This window comes from Gallus gallus, chromosome Z (assembly GCF_016699485.2).
Source record: "Gallus gallus isolate bGalGal1 chromosome Z, bGalGal1.mat.broiler.GRCg7b, whole genome shotgun sequence".
Taxonomy (NCBI): Eukaryota; Metazoa; Chordata; class Aves; order Galliformes; family Phasianidae; genus Gallus; species Gallus gallus.
In genome coordinates this window covers 71,452,726-71,474,124 of record NC_052572.1, presented here as the reverse complement: position 1 = coordinate 71,474,124, position 21,399 = coordinate 71,452,726, and the positions used below count along the sequence as shown (strand labels likewise).

The 21,399-nt window shown below is 41.7% G+C and overlaps 1 protein-coding gene across 1 annotated transcript in view; it reads left to right on the top strand.

Annotated features, from left to right (window-relative positions):
- Positions 1-21,399, top strand: part of DGKQ (diacylglycerol kinase theta) — an 88,304-nt gene that overhangs the window by 46,154 nt on the left and 20,751 nt on the right. The window contains 8 exon segments of the mRNA XM_424953.8: positions 8,580-8,680; positions 10,005-10,228; positions 11,021-11,111; positions 12,975-13,029; positions 14,819-14,880; positions 15,145-15,295; positions 16,159-16,197; positions 17,729-17,844. Of these exon segments, the coding sequence (XP_424953.3) occupies positions 8,580-8,680; positions 10,005-10,228; positions 11,021-11,111; positions 12,975-13,029; positions 14,819-14,880; positions 15,145-15,295; positions 16,159-16,197; positions 17,729-17,844 (839 nt within the window).

Genomic DNA, 21,399 nt, shown 5'->3' with positions numbered 1-21,399 from the left:
TCAAGGGTTGAGATAGGACATTGCTCATCAATTACCATCACAGGCATAATACACTCAATGTTCAGAGATTAATAAAATTTATTACCAACTGATAGCAGGCAAGAGCTTTGACAACTAAAAGCAGACTATTAACTCTTTCTCCATTCCACTCTCTCCTACCTCCTCCCCACCAGCAGCACAACAGAATGAGGAATGGGGGCTGTGATTAGCTCGTGATAGTTTTGTCTCTGCCACTCCCCCACGGTCACCCTCTGCCCCTCCTCCGTGTGGGTCCCTCCCATAGATGCCACCATTCCCAAACCAATCCCACATGAGCTTCCCACAGGCTGCAGCTCTCCAAGCATTGCTCCAGGGGCTCCCCCTTCAGGCACTGCTCCAGCATGGTCCCCGTGGGCAGCAGCTCCCCCAGACACTGTGGGCTGCAGGTCAAGCCTGAGGCTTACTCCTCCTCCAGGCCACATCCACCCTTCTGACTGTCAGCACTGGAACAGGTTGCCCAAGGAGGTTGTGGATGCCGCATCCCTGGAGGCACTCAAGGCCAGGCTGGATGTGGCTCTGGGCAGCCTGGTCTGGTGGTTGGCGACCCTGCACATAGCAGGGGGGTTGAAACTCGATGATCATTGTGGTCCCTTTCAACCCAGGCCATCCTATGATTCTGTGATTCATTCTTTGATTCTAACAGCTGCAAATTACGTATCCAGATATTGCAGCTGGATTGGTTGAAACTACTAGCACAGGATATTCCAGTTTTAGAAGCCTTCCCAAAAGAGGGAAAAAAAGATGTAAAAATTGAGATCTGGATATAAACCTGAACCTGTCTTTTGGTTCAGGTGTCCTCCATGAACTGGAGAAAGCAGCAATAGATGGTACATTTGCCTTGAAAATGTAAAGAATCATTCCTTATGTTTTAAATATAATAGTTCTATTAAAGGAAACCATTTCTTCTTAATACATTTTCAAAATACAGGCACCAATATACATCCTAATCTCTTTGCTGTGATTTAGAAGGTAGAATCATTCCATACCTGTTGAGCTATCTCCTTAAAAACAAAGAATTCAGGAATAAAAGATGAAATGTTTGAAAGCTTTCATTCAGTAGTGCTAGAGGTCTCCAAATCTGATACCCCCACAGAGTTTAGGCTGCTGCAGCTCCATGTTTCCAGGTTTCTCAGTGGACCCCCTGGATACACCCTCAATTTCTCTAGTAGTTAGTCTGGACCCTCTGGTTCCTCCAGTCGTTGTCATCTCCAGGTGCCTCATCTAATGAGACACATGCACACATGCCTCCCAGGCTGCTCACCTTGCAGGCCAGTAAGTCCTGCTTGATGTTTGGAGGTGGTTGCAGACCCATTCTCATTCTGGTTTTGGGTACTGTGGATACATGGGTGACAGCGACCTGCGGTCCCACTCAGTTGCTGTTTTCAGAACCATGTATGAACACATGCATACGGAAGAGCTTAACACCTAGCAAAAGTTAGAAAGAGCCTTTAATCAGAAGACAAGACAGTATGTGCTGATCCAGGTGCAGGCTATGAAGAGCACCCATCCGCAGCTTCTTTATGTGTGACCAGCACCTTTTATCTTCTTATCCCTCTAGTTTCCCATGCTTGTTCCTCCCCACATCACTTTGATCCCTCTTTCCTCCTCAAGGGTTCCATCCCCTAAGTGTTTCTTAACAACTCTTAGACAGTCCCATGGTGCTTTTCCCATGCATCCAGTTGGAGATCTCCACACCCATAGGTAGTGATCTCAGTTGGTGAGGTGACACATGTTGCTGCTTCTGCAGACTGACCGGTCAGGGTGCCACTCTGCAGACTGTGGGGCTGATGCCCTTGCATCAGGGTAGGGATTGGCTTCTCTGTTAACTTCTCTAACAAAATTGTTGAGGTTTGCCTGACTGCCATTGTGCATCTGTGCTGCTCTGCGTGCGGGGAGTCATAGCCAATCAGCTGAAATATCAAATAGGCATGGTCATTGTACGCTGGACCTCTTCTACTTGTTCCTAGATAACACACGAAAACTGTGTAATATGAATCTAGAGTGAGCCCTTCATTAGCTTCTGTGTCAACACAGCGTATTCTGCAGCTTTAGGAATGTTACCATGTTCTCCTCCAGGCGTGTCTGAACTGAATTATGCTCTACCATATAGCAGCTTTTCTTAATTCCAGCTTCCCATGTTTTGCAGATACCTGTTTTTCAAAAGCTTTGAAAATAAGACTATATTGATTGTATTAGCCTGCAAGGGCATGCTTTTTCCTTAGAAAAGAACAGTAGGAAAAGGTGCAAAGTCTTTAGATTAATACTAGAAGAAAATCTGAATTAGTGGCTTGCAATCTGCTTTGTTTCTTAGCTCTTGTAGTAGGATAATTGATAATATGTTAAGTCAATCATGAAACTTAGATAGTGAAACCGAAAGCATAAAAAGGTAAGAGAAACCATCCTACACTTTGAGATGGTAGATACAAAAGATGTGCTGAAAAAAATTTATGAACAGGTTTGGAAAAGGACTCAATTCTCATGCCTGGGAGCATGAGCCTCCTTCTAAGAATTCACTGTCTACACAGTGAATGTGTAGCTCAAGAACTGAATGTTACAGTAATAGAAAGATTAACATGATGTGAATGCTCTTTTTTAGTGTAGTTACTTGCATTGCTTGGGAACAAGAGCTCACCCCAGAATACATGCTTGATTAAACTGCCCAGGTAGCTGAGATAAAGAGAGGATTGAAAGTGCTCCTCAGGGTGCTTTACCTGTCCTGTCTGAGATGGGATGCTGAATTCGATTTCAACCATCGCAGATCTTGATTTCCACAGCACACAGTGCATTGGTCCCAGCTAAGTTTCAACCACAGATGTGTCCTGTCAAACTTGAAGAGCCTGAGGCAAGCTTTAAGCTCGTTCACCTTATTTCATGGTAATACGACGATGTAGTGGGGAAAAAGATAATAGAACAGCAATGGCTTGTTGTATACATGCAACAAATTGACCCCAGAGGAGTCACCTCAGTAGCTCCTGAAATGAAAAATGAGTCATTGCAGGCTCTTACACTTGGGTAAATGTGCAGGGATCTGGGAATGTGGAAGGACATCAGATTCTGCCCTGGTTGCTTGCCAGTAATCAATAAAACACTGGGGGCACTTGAATTCTATTTAGCAAGGGCTCAACAGCTTTTATTTACTTTAAGGCTTAGCCATTATAGGTAGTGCTTGGTTGATGATGTTTCTCCATGTCCTCTACTTCTTTTCTCAAAAAAACTTATGTTTGATGGTACTTCAGGAGATATTAACTTACAAGTTGGAATGCTGTACATGATGTCTGGTGAAAACTTTTCTTCCACAAGTTATTTTCCTTAATCTGCATTTGAAGATTTTTTGAAGTACTGGCTTGAATGCTGGAAAAGGTTGTACGTTTTGCCAAGGAATTTCCATGCTTGGAAAAGAAAAATAAGTCTTCTGAAAAATCACATGCTACATTTGTTTTGTTTCACTTTTTCACCACAGTGCTTATCTTTCTTTCTTCTTCTTCCCTCAGCCCTCTTTGTCTGCCTTTTATGACACTTGATACAGACTGCTGCTGTTCTCACTTCTGTGTTGTGTGTTCTGTTTTCTTTTGGTAAGCTGTCCATCTCTAGTTCTCTCAGTTCTCCTCCCTCCCCAGTAACAACATTTACTTCCCAGCTTTGCTGCCTATTTGGTTTGGTTCTCTCTCAGTCATCCTGTCCCTCTCTTGCTCAATGAATATGTTTTCCTCTCACCCTTGATGTCTCCTACCAACTGGTGGTCAAAACATTTACTACTGTAGATATTTTTATAGGGAGGTCAAGCATTTTTTTATAAACACACTTCCTAAAAATTTAAAGGGGTTTTCTGGCAAGTATGTTCAAGAGGGAATATTGTAGAATCTCCCTGTGTTATCATTACCAGAAGGATATGGAGAGAATATTAGCTAATGTTACTACTTGTCTTAAGGGTCCTTGTGGTAAAGCTTGTCAGGAGATCTTATTGCTACTTCTCCCTCTTTTTTCTTTCTTTCCTCTTCCCTTTCCTCTCCCCTTTCCCCTTTCCCTTCCCTTTCCCCGTCCTTTTCCCCTTCCCCTTTCTTTTCTTTGTGTCAAAGTCATTTGAGAGTGTTCCAAAGTGGGATGTAATGTATTTTATTGGTTTTGGCCAAGACGTTGACTTAGTGCTTGTTTATGTCTTCTCCCAAACCTGCTGACAGAGCAGAATGAGCCTTCACTGTAATTCTTCATGCAGGAATACACCATTTTCAGCAATAAGCAAGGACAGCACATGTGGGTGTTTAAGGATTTTTCCTCTAAAGATGCTTAGTAAAATGTTCAGCTGCCATAAAAGGGGCCATTGTACTCTGCTAAAACCACTTCCAGGTAACTGTATCTGTCCCATGTTCTTCTGAAATCCAGTTTAAATGCACTGGGAGCCCTACAGCAGCACAGGGGAGGAGGACAAGTGAAACCAGCAGAAGTGTTGGTATATACAGCACGTGCTTGGAGAGGTTCTAAAAATCTTCCTGGAGCAAATGGACAAGCAGTTGGCTACGAACATGAAAGAGTGTCTGTCACACAGCTCTGTGATCCAGAACTGCTGTGGAACCAGCATTATCTGAGGTGATCATAGAAACTGGCTCAGGGAAGCGGCAAACCTGTCAGTGGCTTTCCTGGAAAAGCATCCAGAAAAAAAAAAAGAATCAGTAAAAGACTCTTCTGTAGTGTCTTGTAAAGTCAAATAAAATGAAAAAGGGGAAAAAAGAAATTAAAAAAAAATACAAACAAAACAACAACAACAAAACCAGGACTCATAACTGTTTTCCTGCTGCCTCAAAGGCTCTGAGTGGTAGTAATGAAACAGCCCAAAATTCACATCTCACGAGTGTTGTATGAGATCAGAAGGCATGGAAAGATGGATCTTGATAAGCAGCATAGCTAGAACTTCTCTCTTTTCAGATTAAGCTCTTCCAATATGTTTGCGATAAGGTTGTATTTTTCTTGAATGGCAAAAACTCTGTCATCTTCTGCTCTCTGCCATGAGCCACACATCAGTGTTTTCAGAGGCTGTCCTCCCTGCAGGGATTTTTTTTTTAAGTCAAGGGATATGAGTCATGAAATGCTATCTATCTTTTTTTTTTTTTTTTTTCCCCAGTAAAACTTGGTACCTTAGCCTTAAAAAACTGATTTCATAGTTTGGTAAGTTATGCCTGCAGTTGACCTTGTAGTTGTCTTCCACTTGAGAGGGGTAATCATGAAGAGCAGTCTTTTTTTTCAGCTGAGAGTTGTGGCTGAGTTGGAGGTGGAGTTCTGTTTTCCACAGTGAGCAACTTTGTGGTACACAGCTGCTTATTGAGGCTCACCCGTAAGAGTAATAGGTAATAATAAATAATATGTTTTGCAGAGAAAATACATGATATTGTGTAGTCTAGTGCATTAGGAAAAACATAAAAGTTTTAAAGCAAAAGCATTCCTCAGTGAGATATCAATATTGTAAATTAGGCAGTAAATCCTTGAAATTATAACATTTCAATGCATCTGTTGTATATTAGCAATACTTTATTATACTAAAAAGTGAGATGTGAACCTCGTTTCTATAATTTGATTATCTTCTTAAACTTCGTATTTGGAACAGGAGAGTGAAAGAACATTACTTAATGATAGAAGTGATAATAGTTGATCTTCTTTTCCAAGGTTAGTTTGATGTATCCAGACTCACAGGAGACACCCAATACCTTTCATGATGTGGATTTGCACTTGAATTAGTCGAGAAATGTTTTTCCAGATGACTGTTTGTGGTCAAATAAGTTGCTGTTTGGCTTTTTGTTTTTCCCCAGCAGCTCATCTGCAAGAAAGCCAACTTTCATCAGGTTGTAGTAAAAGCAAGCCCGGTGAGGACAGTGAAAAAGAAGTTAGACTTTTTTTTTCTCCTCATAAATAGAAGTTGTTTTATATGATAAGTAACTGTATTATTGGAAAGCAGGATTGGGCGTACTGCAAAGCTGCATAAGAAACATACTTGAGATCCACATTCTTCCTTGCAAACCGGTTTGAGTCAAGACAGCCCTTTGCAATGTTTGCTTCGTCTTACGAAGTGGAAAGCTCATAAAAACCTTCAGATAAAATTACTGAGGATTCTGTCAGGACATCTAGTATCTTACGAGCAGACTACAAAGGCAGATTGAATGAAAACAAGTACTAAAACTCAGATGTCTGTTTTTGTTCTCAGATGGTTGTCTACCATCTGGATTGCTAGAGAAAACAGTAGAGATCTTGATAATGTTATGAAAGTTTATACTCAGAACATTGGTTGTGCTTCAGTAACATGTTTGTTGTGTTTTCTCAAGTCATGTTGGCCCGAGATAAGGTCACCCAGGACGCAATGTCTTTTGGTTAAAATTTGTCCATGCTGCTGTAAGCATGCAGATCACTGTGACAGATAACTGTTTCTAAAATAATTTCACTTTTTCTGACATCAATCCAGCAGTTTTTAAGTGAGTAGATCATTTTTTGGCTGTTAAAAAGTTGTGAACATCTGTTACCATCTCAGTGCACTGGCAATAGGCTTATAAAGATAGTTCAGAAGTGAGAATCAGTAGTACTTAAATGTGCTCATACTGTGAAAAATAAAAAAAAGGCATGATGTCCATTGTCCAGTTGGGTTTTGAGTATCTTCAAGAATGGAGACCTCACAAGACAACATGTTCCAGTGTTTTACCAATCTCACAGTGCGTTTAAACCTAAGAAGAAATGTTTTCAGTATCTGTCTGTTGTCTCTTGTCCGCTCATTATCTATCTACACCCTTCTGTTGTGAACTTAAACGTGTGGGTAAGACTCCCTGAGCATTCGTTCTCCACTATGGACACTCACAACCTCTCCTCGTCTGAGAGATACTCCTGTCCCTCTGTCCCTTCATCATCTTTATGAGCCATTTCTGCACTTGGTACAGGACATGTCCTTCTTGTCCTGAAAGCCCCAGGACTGCAGCGAAGTCTTCCAGATGAGGTTTCACCAGGGCTGAGTAAAAGCAGATTTGTCAGTCTGATAACCATCTTTGTCAGCAGGACTTTTCTTCCAGGGTGAGAATCTTATTCAAAACATGATGTTTTCAAACAAAGTTGGAAGAACTTTTCGTTCTACAGTGTTTGCTTTTGATGGAAGTCACGGAATACACATGCAAACATCCTGCAACCTTTGTTTGATGTCCTGTCAGTCAGGATGGTCCAACATGTGTATTGGACACAGTGTACGTGAATGCTTTCAGGGCATCAGTGAAGCATTCTTGCAGAGCAGTTATTTGCTGCAGTCTTTACTAAGAGGCCCTCACTGTAGCACTGAGATACACAACAGTGGATTTCTGCCTGGGTTTCTTGCTTGATTTTTGCAGCCACCACCTAGGAATGGGCTGCTGTTATTTTGTTTTTTCCCTTGCTCCTCCAGTTCCAGTTCTCCCTTTTTGCCACTAAACAAGGAATACTAATAGCGTAGTTCTTCACACCTGCAAGCCAGTACTAATTCAGAACATGAGTTGCCCTTCCTGTGTACTAGGAAACATCCCTAAGCTGAAAGTGAAAGAAGAAGCTGGACTCCAGCACGTAAGGTACAACTCCATTACAACGTGCATTAGCAGGCTGCATGATGAACCAGCTCTGGGTGGCTTTCTCCTAAGCCTTTGAGCGTTTCAAATCTGCAAGTCATCAGCTCCTACCAATTGTATTGCTTTATGATGACCGCAGTGTAGCTTTATTATGAGATCATGCTCTGTAACACTGCTACACAGAGTGACTTTTGTTACCAGCTGCGCTGTAAAGGTGTCAGGTTCACTCATTTTTAGAACTGCTCAGGAGCTGCCTGTTCTCTTATGGTGTGGCCACACTTTACTGCTGCTTCCAAAGACGCGCTGAAAGAAGACAAAAACTTGTTCCTACAGTGGACTCGGGCAGAGCAGGTCCTACCTCAGCTCTGTGGACAGATCCATCTGAAATCCTTCACGCTTCACCCTTTCAGAGGCATCTGCGTGACAACCCGTGCTCTGCGCTCTGAGCAGGGCCTTCATAAGGCTGCCATGACACGCAGCACAGCCAAGCGCTGAAGTTCTTCGGTTGCTTCAGCTTTTTCTCATTTTTCTGCTGCTCCTCTGCTTTCTCCTGCCACCTGGACCAGCTGTTTCAGTCTTCCTTCAGAAGGATACTGCCTGAAGTGGCGGTGCTTTGGGAGTTGTTTTGAAGGTGATGGTTTGGGTTTGGTGTTGTTTTTCACATTGTTGAACTGGTCAATAATAAAGGCAGTCGTGAATGGTGGGAATGAAGAAGTGATGAGATAAGCACTGTATTCTTGTAAACAAAGCCCAGATACATTTCTTGTTACTTAAAATGCTCTTCTGTATTTCTTCCACGATTGTACAGCTGTTCTAAATGCGCACTGGTGAAACAAAGAAGTTCAGACTTGTAACTTGTGATGAAAAAGCAATTAACTGGGTTAAAAGCTGGTTTTGAATAGTTCCATTGTATGATTCCTGTGCAGGTGCTTTATGATTTGAGGAGTGTGTTACTGAAATACAGTAATTGTTCTCATTCAGGTAAACAAACATTAAAGATATTTGATGGGAGCGATGGAGTGAAACGCAATCAATTTCGACTGATTTCAGTTCCAAGGATTGCAAAAAATGAAGAAGTTGTGGTAAGATACCCAGTGAAGGTCAATACTGCAGTGTCATGAAGGAGCAAATAATTTATATATTTCAATATTCAAAGGCTATCGATTGTACAAATGTAACTCAACAACAAAATCTGTAAGTGGTCTAGAATATTTTAATGTGATTTGATTTCTTTGTGTAGTGCTCTTATTGTAAAACATCTGTAGATGCTGTTGTCTATATGTCTGTTGCATAATGGGTCCTACAGCATATGCAGCAGAATAGCACTTGTTAAGCAGTCTTTCTCCTTCCTGTTACAACATTGAAGTCTGATTTTACTGATGTAAGCTGGATGCATTCAGGATATATATACTGTACTAGGTAATCAGCTCCTTAGATCTCATTCCTCTTCTGTAGTTTGGAAGTCTTCATTAACAGTTTGAAGTTGATGCTGCATAGCCACCACTACTGCACTCTCAAGGCTGACGTCCGTTGCTTGATTGTGAAAGTAGTGAATTATTGATTACATAATGGCCACTGTCCAGCTGTTTCAGTGTTCTCTGTTGGGTGGAAAGATGACTCAACTCAAACCACATGCTCTGTACAGATCTTGATTTATAACTAAAGAGAGACCCCATGCTGTGCAGATCATAGCCCAGAGAGTGCATGGGGAGTTGCACCTATGGATGGTAAGGACTCCCAAGTCATAAAGCAATTGTCAGAGGAGTCTGTAGAATACATTACCTCAGAATTACTGAAGGTTAAAGCTCGCTGAAATTGTTATCTCGATAGTGTGCTTAAAATCAATGAGAGTTTTGAAGATCACTTTTAACGTTCTACATATCAATAGTCTCCACTGAAAACTGCACAGCAGGCTGAAAGCACTTTCATTTAGAATTGTTACTTGTAAGCACATTTTGTCAGGCTGCTGCATATAATTCTAGGTCAGATTACTGCCGGTTTTCCTAAATGACTTACTGGGGGCTGTGTGCAGTGCAGAGTGTATGTGCAAAATCAAGTGTAATTTACCATCTTGTGGAGTAAATTTTACCTGCACTGCACGTCAGCTTTATTGGTGCTGAATTTTGCTTTTAAGCATGGAGTTTAAGTGACTGTCACCCAAGAAAAGTACTGTGCTCAGATCGAGGCTTTCCACTGATTCCTTCCCTCTGGTAACTCCGGTTTTCTTTTGATTTCTCCCACGAAAATTTGTTTTCAGAACTTTGTTGTTGTTTTCCCTTATCGTTCTGTGCTTAAAGCATGTTGTAAAGGTTGATTCTGTAAGTAGGGTATTCGTGAGTGTCAGTGGCTGTATGAGTGTTACTGTACCATTTCATGGAAATGATCATTTATCTTTCTGTGTTGTAGGAAGCTGCTTTGAGAGCATACTATATAAATGATGACCAGCAGGAGTATGAGCTGCAGACCTTTACGCAGCAGGCGCTGCTGTCTGATGACGTTATCAACAGGAACGATGCTGCAGAGGACAGCAACTTGGGCTCAGTATTCCGTGAATCTGTTCCTGAAGCTTGGATTATTAGAGCCAAACCAAAGGATGAGGAGGTGATCAGAATTTATCCTGCCTGGCTGCAGTGAGTGTTTCTCTCTTTTACTGTGAAGTTGTCTTGCTTAGCTACATTTGTCCTCTGCAGTTGTACAGCAAGTTTCAGTCACTGAGATCTCATTAGTGTAGTTTTTTTCTTTTGTACTGAAGGATATTTTTGCTTACTTTTCTGAAAAAGTAGTGCATGCATTATTCATTTCAGTGCATGAAAACCTGCTCATGGGTTCTTTGAGCTGCACAGAACATGTTATGTTCAGTTCTGTTACTGTGCATTTCACGAAGAAGATGGAACTTTACCTTAACTGCATCTGCAAACAAATGAGGACAGATATACATTGTTTGACAGCTTGATGTTCTTTTAGAAGAAGTGTTAATTACAAAGAATTTAGTACAACTTCTGATGTGAGAATAGGAGGAAAAGTTAAAGGCAAAATGTCTGTTCCATTTACCACTGACACTGCACATTTTAAGCATTTTTAGCAGCGGAGACTAGCTGATGACCTACTCGTTTCTTAAAAGCAGTGAAATAAAATGTAAACGTTTGCTCATTTTAATACTGCAACTACATTGCCAAACTTCACCCGAAACCTTCTGTTAGTTCTGTGTGTAGCAACAGATTCATTTGCAGTGGTACAATTTTAATGAGTTAAAGTGTTTGCTTGAATGATGTGGCTAATACTGAAAATGACTAAAAGAACATCTTTATTTAAAAGTAATCTCTTCCTAACTCTTAGTAAATTTGCCATTTGGTTAAAAAAGGGTGTGTGATTAAGTCAAATTATTGTCCTGAGAAACGTAAGTATTGCTTTTTTCTTTCCAGGGAAGGAACGGCATACATTTCTCTTCGAGTAAACAGGGATAGCACTACACAGACTGTGATCAAAGAGGTGCTTCCATTACTTGGAAGGCAGGTAAGTACAAGATAATAAACATGTCTCTATGTCACCTGGGCGACCTTCAGATGGAGTGTGCATGTTTTCCTCAGAGAAGGATTTTTATTGCTCCATTTGCTGTTAATGTTGATATTGTTAATGCTTTCTAGGCAGTCCTTTGTGGATCTTTCAGTCTTTCAGCAGTGGACGTAGTTGCTCTTTACTGAAAGTTAATGTCAGTCTTCCCCAGTCAAGCAAATTTACTTGTAGCACAAGTTTTGTTGTATGCAGTATACTTTTTCTGACTGCATATGTCTTTAAATATTTAAAATACAGTTCTATATAAATACATTGCTTATCTTATCTTGCTGGGGAATTTCGGCAAGCATTGCTGTGACAGTCGTGCTTGCCTCTGTCTCTGCAAAGAATAAACTCAAGGCTGAATGGCACCCACATGGTTTACCATCTGCATTCCTTGCTGCCTTGGTGGAAAATGGTTACATGCATCTTGTATCTCTTGAAGACGCATATGTTTTCCATAGAATATGATCTCTTTTCAGTCCGCCTGCTTTACGGTTGGTGCCAAGATAGTACAGCTTTTATGAAGCGTGTTGGTAGAATTTGTAAGTGTGCCAAGGCACTGTCAGTCTGAATCAAACACACAGCTGTGGAGATGTGAGTCTGTAGTGTGTGCATTTCGTTCAGCAGTTTGTGAGCTCACCAACGATCAGCACGTTTCCCCTGCTACAGGGAACAGCCATGCTCACAGAGGGCAACCATCATCTTCAGCAGTTACTTACGGGGCACTTTGAGGCATGCACGTGGGAGCTGGTGATGGAGTGGTAGACCTCTGTCTTTGTGTACATGCTGTGAAGTACGTGGCAGCTCATTCTGCATCACAGAGTGATTCTAGGATTTGTTTGTAATAGTTTTCTTCAGGTGTTGCAGACCCTCTAACAGAACTTGGAAATTCTTGTCTGAAACCTCTTTTTACCTGGACAAAAGCATAAGTTGAATGAGGTAGCTAGGCTTGGAAGATGTCTCCAGATTTCTGTATTTGGGAAGCTAGTTTGCAGCTGTGAGAGACTTAGTTCCCTGGAGCACTTGCAGTATTCTCTGATACTGTTGGTTTTTAAGGGGTTTTCTCTGTTGTCTATGTGAAAATACATACACACGGGAAAACACTTTTTAATATCCAGAATTTGCATGCACTGAAGATCCTCTCCAAAGAGCTGTCATCAAATTTCAGGCAAAGCAAGGGTAGTAGATGAGGCTTTTAAGATCTTGGTCCATGGCGTGCAAACTAAGTTCATTAATCCTCTGAGTCTCAAGTACTAAAATGAAGATTTGCTCAGTCCTCAGTGTCATATGTTTCCAGGGTCACAGTAATCCTCGCAAGTGATTGAACTCCTAGCCTTCATTCTCCAACTGCGAGGCAATCAGGTGTTCCAGTTTGGAGGAGGGACATGTCACGTCAGCAGAGTTTCTTTCCATCAGTGTTGATGGTGTGCCCCAGGAGATGAAGACTGATGAACCTGCTTTTGCCAAGCCTGCTACCTGACTGATCTTCTCAAAGAGCAGGTTGCTAACTCTGGAAAGACTGTGGATATAGCCTAGCAGGGCTGCTGGTCACTGAACAAGTAATGTTAGCAGTGCCTTGTGGGTGTTATTTCTCAATAGGGCTGTTAGGATGCCCATGTAGTTAAGAGCACAGCAGCTTGACAGTATGTGTGAGAGAGAGCTGAATCAGGAGGAGTATGTTAGGGATTGATTTTAATTGAGATTGATTTTAAAATGTTCAATTTTCATGCTTTGCCTGCACGGTGGATAACATAATGTGTGAGTATCAAGCAGAACTGTATCATGTTTAGAAACTGTTTGTATGCTCCCATCTTTTGGCAGGCGGAGTGCCTCCAGAACTTCAGGCTGGTAGAAGTGCTTATGGGCGGTAAGCAAGGTAAGTGAAGGAGCACTGACCAAAGGCACATCTGTAAGTGATCTTGAAGCATTTGTTTTCATTTTAACACAGGCACAGTTAGTTAATTTTTTTAAATACATGCCTTCATGAATGAAACTTCACCATCATGTTGGAGTGCTTATTTGGAAGTGGTGTTGATTATTTTCAGTCATGCATGTCCTGTGGGCGTGCAGTTCCCTCCTGTTCCTTCAACATCACTCAGAGATTAATTACTGGTTTCTGATTAATGTTAATACTTTGAACTTTGTTTTGGGCAGCTACCTTTAACTGACACAAATGTCCTAACTGCAGTTATTTAGGAAAGATTATGTGTAACATTCATTTGGCTCCCTTCCTTCTCTTTTGCCTTGGCACTCGCCCTCATACAAGAGCAAATTCAAGTCCTGAGGTAGTTCAAGGAACACTTTTTTTTCAGATTGTTTTGGTCAGTCCAAGGCATATTTATACTATCAAGTACTGAAATGTGCAGTCTGAGCATTGCTTAACAAGTCTGTGATCCTGCAGACATTATGCAGGTTTGCATCTATTTGTGCTACGTGCCTTCATTTGTAAGGCATCATGGAGAGATAAATAAAGCCAGTGAAGTGTATAAAGAAGTAAATAAATAATAAGTAGATAATAAAGTGATGAAAGCGATGAAAGTGCCAGTGAAGAGTCCAGCAATGTGCCCTCACAGCCCAGAAAGCCAACCATTTCCTGGGCTGCGTCAGAAGAAGCGTGACCAGCAGGTGGAGGGATGTGATCCTGCCCCTCTACTCTGCGCTGGTGAGACCTCACCTGCAGTACTGCATGGGGAGTCCTCAGTACAGAAGGGACATGGAGCTGTTGGAGCATGTCCAGAGAAGGGCCACAAAAATGACCCTTGGAATGGAACAGCTCCGCTATGAGGGCAGACTGAGAGAGCTGGGGCTGTGCAGCATGGAGAAAAGAAGGCTATGGGGTGACCCGAGAGCGGCCTGTCAGTATCTAAAGGAGATATAGCTTGGATATAACGAAGAAGCTTTTTCCAGTAAGGGTGGTGAAGCACTGGCACAGGTTGCCCAGAGATGTAGTGAATGCCCATAGCTGGAGACATTCCAAGTCAGGCTGGATGGGGCCCCGAGCACCTGATTGAGCAGTGGGTGTTCACTGCAGGGCAGTTGGACTGGGGGACCTTTAAAAGTGTTCTTCAACTCTAAGGGTTCTGTGACTAAGTGGTCTAAAGATGTTCTGTCTGTTCCCAAGTAAGTATCACTGTAATTCAAATACTGAACTACAGCTTCACCTTCTTTTTTAGCATTTTCAGTTAATTGTTCTATAAAGTTATAGTAGCCTTGTGAATTTTGGTTGGTTTCCAGTGCTCTGTTTTAAATCATCATATCATATCATCAGCTTAGCACAGAATCACCTATGATTCTATGATACAGCTTTGGTTTAGTTGGAAGTCGTTGAAATTGTTCTAATGCTCCAATAGAGTATGGAAGTTGGTTGTTTTCAGGGAACTGTTAGTTGTCAGGGAATGCAGTTTTAAATCTTCTTGTCCTTTGAATGTCTTTGCTCTGCTGGGAGGTGTTTAAGAGCTGTGAACGAATTCCGACTGTGTAGAGTACCCTCATGGTTTGGCTCTGGACGAGGAGCAGTTCAGGTCTGCATTATCCTTTGTGTTAATGGTAGATGTATGCAATGTCCTGAATTTTCCCTAAAATTTTGGTGGTGTTCTTGTGTGTTTAAATTGAGCCTGATATGAACGTACACTGCTTTCAGACATTAATGTTCTTTCTGTCTCTAGTTCAGCGTATGGTGTTGGACAGTCAGAAGCTGATTCTAAACAGACTCGAAGACATAAAAAAGGTACGTCTGGAAGAGAAGTAAGATCTCAATTTTATAGCAAGTGGGGTGTCCCCTTTCTTGCAGAAGAAAAATAAGTGCTGAGTTACTGTCCCAGATGGCTCATCTGTAGAGAAACCAAACCCTTGGACTGAAGTTTGTTGCTGCTTATGATCCATCCATAGAGGATGTAGTCACTAAGCACAGAACTATCTGGGATTTTGTTGCCTGATAACTTCTCACAAAGTTTCATGTCATTTGTATATATCTATTTCTTTATTTTTGCAGATTTCAATACGTCAGATGAATCAAACGAGGTTTTACATAGTGGAAAACAGCAAATCCACTGTACAAGTAAATGTGTTTGTTGGTGGGCTTCCACCTCAGCTTTCTCCTGAAGAGTACATGAATATTCTCAAGGACGAACTAGCTATCAAAAGTAAGTAAACAGGTGTGATCTGAGATCTGCTCACCTTTATGTACAAAGTGTTTTTATAAAATGCAGTAGTGCCTGTTGCTCCTTACTATCTTTCTTTGTGTCTTGAGGTCTGTTATGAAGAATCTGTCTTCCAGCTATCCCGATGGGAGCTTTTTTACTTAGATTACCATGTTGATGGCTGCACAAAAGATTTGACAGCTCATTATTCAAAGGATGACTGCTACATTACTTGAGTTATACGTGACTGCACCAGTTTTTTAATGAAAATAATACCACTTCTTACAAGTTAACCAGATACGCCTTACACTTTGCAAATTATGGCAGTGCAGTTTAATTCTTTATGTATAAATGTTCTTTGCCTGTATTAACTACTGGGTTTCTTTTTTTTTTGCATGAGCTGCCCTCCATATTGTCCATGCCCTTTGTCCCTGGTCACAGAGAAATGTGAGCTCTGTGTGTGCACATACGGACAAGCACTCAGTGAAAAGAATTTGTTTTCTCTTCTCAAAGCAGCGCAGTTGATTTTAGTCTTTCAACCACGCGTTCTGTAAACAGTGTCAGGAATGTATTATGCTGCTTCTTTCAGGAGAAGCAGCATTTTACCCATCTTTCTATGTAACTTCAAGAGGAATTAAACTGAATGCCTGGGATAATACATAGCCATCTTTTATGAAAATCAATTTAGCTTTTCTAAGTTGTAAAGTAAACTTAGCAGAGGGAAAGTGTTAGCTGGAGATTCTCTACGTATTTGTGTAACTTTTAATATTTATTTATATTATATTTATGTAACTTTAAAAAATATTTTAAATATTTACTCTAAATGTACCCGAGGTTTTATGTGTTTGTATTTTTGCCCTTTGCAGCAAATGTAGTATCTCTGAGTCATGTTTATCAAGCACAAGGTAAGCATTAAGATTTTAAGTATTGCAAACAAAGTCTGTTTTCAAAACTGCAGTCTTACAGTAGAGGTTTTAAGCTCATAGTACTTTACTCGTACTTCATAAGCAGAAAGCCCTGCAGATGAAATGTAACACAAGTTGCACTTGAGCTGAGCAGTGCTCCTAAAGCACTTTTGAGCGCTTTCTCCTCATTTTGGCTTTGAAACACTGAAATTGGTGCTGCTCTTTAACTTGGTGGGTCAGTTTGACACAGATCACAGTTCAGCGTAATACTGAACTGGGGTTCAGTGGCTGGAAATCTGAAGAGAAATCAGCGTGCTGATCTCTGCATTCCTCCTTTGAGAAGGCTTTTCTGAGCTTCTGCTTTGCTTTTGCTTTACAAATGTTATCTGACCGAGAATTGGCAGGGCTGCTGAGAGCTGCTGAAGCGCTGCCTCTGTGCAGCATTACTGCAGCAGCTGGGTGTGGGTCAGCATCAGGTACAGCTCACAAAGAAAAGCATGCAGTTTCCTTTCTGAGCTTTCGGGTGTCGGTGTCCGTGTGCTTTGGGAGGCTTACCTTCCAAATAACTGCTGATTGGATCTTTCTTTAGCGTGGTTTTGAAGGCTGATGTGTTCTTCCTTTGTGTGTTTGCTATCTCCACATAGTTAGTCAATACTGACTTCTCATTAGGAAGAGCATAAGGCTTTCAGTTGTGTCTTCTCTTCGTATCTGTGAATGGAGAATAGTTGTATTTGTGATAGAACCCATCTCACTGCTCCATTTAACCAAGTCTACCTACCTGCATGTGTTTTTTCTAATGTTACTGCCAGTATGTATTTTACTGCTGTAAATATGGTGAGTTTTTTTCACTTTCTGAATATTTTTGTTTCTGATGCTTTCTAACTCTCATTTTTGGTTGTCATAGCAGCCAGTTTTGTTGCCAACCTACATTTCATATGCCGTCCATTATGTCTTTGATCTTGTCCTGCCATGTCTTTATAGTCTGTCCTCCTCACTGAGTATCTTACTTTAAACTAACTTGCCAGTATTTTATTTTCATTTGTGTTTCTCTGTCCTGCCTTCCAGTGGAAGACCTAACTTTAAAGCCCTTAAAATGATCCTCAGATAAGATCTTTGCTTCTGATAATTCCTGCTGAGATCTTGTCAGTGAATTTTTAATAATGGATAGAAAATGAGATCTGATGGTTTCATCACTTCTACAGCTTGAGAACAGGCTCTTAAGCAATGAAGTGTACGGAAACAGGTGATGCTTCTAAATCCCAGGTGAAGTCTTCAAATGCCTCTTAGTTCTGTGTTGAAATTCTTTGTGTCCTTCAGCTGCTCCTTGTTAGAAATCTGGCATGTGTTCAGAGATAGGAAGGAAAGCTTTGAAAGCAAAACAGAAAGCCCAGCTCAATGATAACTAGCAAACAGAAGTGTTATAGATTAACTTGTGCTGAAAAATATCGTGAGCTAACATTTGCTGTGATTCAACATTGTTGATTTTGTAATAATAGGAGATACAAAAAGTAGTCCAAACATGTCTTTACAGGTGCTGTTGTACTCGAAATCTCATGTTTTTCTGAAGCTGAAAGGATATACATGCTAGTTAAGGATACGACTATCAATGACAAGCCTCTGAACGCTGTGGTGATTCCAGAAGTTATGGTAAGGGATGTGGCTGAGCTTACAGCTTGCGTCTCAAACTCAAAATGCTTCCTTCACATTTTTTATTTCTGGAAGTGGGCAAAAGTGTGTGTTTTTCAAGGGAGGCCCTGCGGTGACTCTGAGTTAAGCAGTGGGATGAGGAATAATACTGGAGAGTTTGTACCTCATGCTCTGATCTATTCCTGTTACTTGAGTCACTTGTCCTGCTACTGAATTGTGAAGAACTGTGAGCATAAGTACACAACCGTAAAGGGAAGAAAAACACAATTCTCATTTTTCTCATATTTATTTCAAAGGTCAAAAGAGTGGGCATACTTTTAGTTCAATTCCGTAGCAGTTAAAAAAAAAACCTCTGTTTCTAAAAGAAAATTTGCACCTTGTGCAGGGATTAGACTTTGTGCAAGAGTCCTTCCATAGATTCGCACTTCATTTTGATCTGGTTTTGTGCTTACAACCCCCTTTCCTGTGAGACACGTGTTTTCCTAGTAGGCTTTGTATTAATGGAGCAGATTCAGGATAGAGAGAGGGAAGTGGTTCATGGAGCAAAGTCATTTTGAACCCAGGTAACGTAGATTCTGTCCAGAAGTCAGTGTAGCCCTAATTACTTCCTTCTGATCATCTTGCAGTTACTGTCTTTCTGGAGTTGTACTATGGCAGAAGAACTGAAAGTCTTGCTTTGACTTCTTTAAAACTTCACAGAAGGATGGAAACTTCACAGCAGTGGGAACTGTGAGGTAGCTTCAAGTGGGAGGAGCTCAAGTGCAATAGCAATAGCAGGGCTGGTAGCTGCGTACTTACATGCCTACTATATTAAGACTCCTGTGCTTGTCAGAGTTTTCTGGTGGCTAATATCTTTATTTAAGTAAATGCTAGTGGCAGTGCTTACATTTAGCTGGCAATATTACAAACTACCACTCTTCCAAGAGAAGAGAAACCCTTGTGCTTGAATGTGCCATGGGTGTTATGTTTTGTGAGATAGTTAGAAACAAATCTTACTTCTAAGTAGGTTTCAACTCTTCTTGTTACCAGAAGCAGAACAAAAAGAGTGAAGCACAAAGATGAGCCTAGATGTGTTGTGTAGTGTGTGAAGTTGAATTTATCTGCTCTTGATTATGTGTCTGGATTTCTGACATTAGATATGTACAAGTGAAAATATGGATAATGTTATCATTCATCTGATGCAAGTTATTTCTTAGAAAATCTGTTTCAGGAGAATACCTGGATGAATTTCTAATATAAAAGAAGGAGAGGAGGACTGTACGTGTACACTTATATTTTCTTTCCAGTTGAGCATGTACCGTTTATACGTAGTTCACTCCAAAAGTAATGACTCCTATTTATTTTCATTGATACTACAACTAGATACAAAGAGCACATTAACACTGTTTCATAGGGAAGATTCTCAGACACAAAACACTGTTTTTCATCGTAATCACCATCATTAGCTGTTCATTTTTGCCAGTGATGAACCAGAGCCTGAGTGCTGTGCTCATAAAAATCTGCACCAATGGAGCTGACCCTACCAGCGCAAATTTCATAGCTGCTATGACAGTGTTCTTGCTAGGAAGACGTTGCCCGTGCAGTCCGTATTTCATCAGCCCAAACAGATGGAAGTCAGAAGTTGACAAATCCAGACTATGCATTGGGTGTAGCAGGACAGCAAACTGGTGACACCGGTTGTTACCACTGATAAAGAAGTGATCTAGGAAAATGTCACCTTCAATTTGTATTCATTCAATAGGTTGTGACAAACTTGCATACGATGTTCCTTCTGTTCCTCTGTGAGCACTGTGGGACTCACCTGCCAAAAACTCTGAGGTATTACTGATGCTGCCACACTTCCCTGGTCATAATCCACCAGTTTGCTTAGATGAGCTGATTGAGATGCTTTTCATTTTGTGGGATGATAGTTGTGCATGGCTGTCCGGAGCATGGCTTGTCTTCCACATCGCTGTTCCCTTCTGCTGCCATCTGTCACGCAGCAACAGAATTTAGTGGGAATGTTCAACCTCTACTGCCATACCACCAACATCTGCCTCTGTCATGGGCCAAAGTAATAAAATGGGAGGCATTACTTTTGGAGCAGCACTCGTATTTTGTCATCTCACTAAAATGAGCCACGAGTAAGCATGATTAACATTTCAAGTGCCCTCCATTTGTTCTTAGGCCACACAGCTGTTGCTGTTTGATAATTAGCAGGGGTAAAGTAAAGAGTGGCTGCTAATCCTGCTCTGGTAGCAGTTGGACTGGATGAGCTGCTGAGGTCCTTTCCAGCTTATTGCTCTGTAGCACTGTCAGCCTTTGTTTGTGTTGTACGTACGCAACCATTTCATGCAGCAACAGGAAATACTTTCATGAGAATGAAGTAGAATAGTGATGTGTGCTCTGTTTGTCATTCATCTTGTGAATGAAGAATGAAGGAAGTGGGGATGAAGTTCTAGTGTGTAGTCTTAGAAGGAGAACTGGTGATAAATTAAGGGCCATGGTGTTTTGGTTACTGAATGATTTTTTCCAAATTACAGCTTCAGATAAACAAAACAAAAGAAGCCTTAAAATTCTGTAAAAACACGAAAGTAGAGGAGCATGTGGGCATCTGCTTTGTGCTTGGTCTGTCACTTCGCCAGTGCAAGCTTTACTCACAGTGGTTTTGGTGCACCTACTGAAGAGCCAGCCTGGCTCTTACGTGGCATGGTCACATCTGCCAGCAGCTGTTTATCACCCTGTTGGCCAAGGCCCTGCAAGGAGTTACCTCCCACCCTTCTGCTGGTTTCCTCCAAGATAAGGAGCAGCTACTGGAGGTGCCTCAGTGTGGCACAGCTGCTGCCCTGATCGCATTGACAGCTTGTTTACAGTTGTGAGTTCAAGGCCTCCTTTCTGGCCAGGTGTGGAGGGGTCCGGTGCTAGGGGATGGAGGCAGGAGTCCTTGCATGTGGGAGGTGCTGCCAGCTGTTTTCTTGCAAAAGTTCAGTTTTTGTGTTGCTGAGAGATTTCCATAGCTCCTGGAAGCAGCTCACCAGCCTGGAAGATAGGCCTTAAGTGTTGTGCTGGCGGGCCTGGGGTACAGAACGCCTTGTTCCCAGTTGTTGTTGGATGTGACTGCACAGTATGCGCAACAGAGAGGGGATGAGCATGAGTAATAGAGATCTTGCTGCAGCCTGAAGCTGTGCTGTGTGGATGCTGACAGATTAAGCAGTGTGCAGTAACTTGCAGAGTGCCTCAATCACATGCTGTCTACTAGCGGCCTCTGAGAAACACGTAGTGAATTCCCTGCTGAGTGCCGGCCAGCACACAGCCCCTCTGCAGCACTGCTCCTCCAGCACGGAGTGGAAGGGACTCCTCAGCAGTGAGTGAGCATCCCCACCTCAGAGCATCCCATACAGCTTTGTGGGGAGCAGAGCACGGTTCTCCTTGGGGCCTGTGCCTTTTGGGCAGTGCTGCAGCGGCTCTGCTCTTCCGTGCAAGCCTGGAAGCTTGTTCTGGGACTCTTAACCTATGGAGTAGCTATTTTCTTACAAGTTGGTCCTTCAGAGGGATTTAGCAGCACCTCTTACCCTT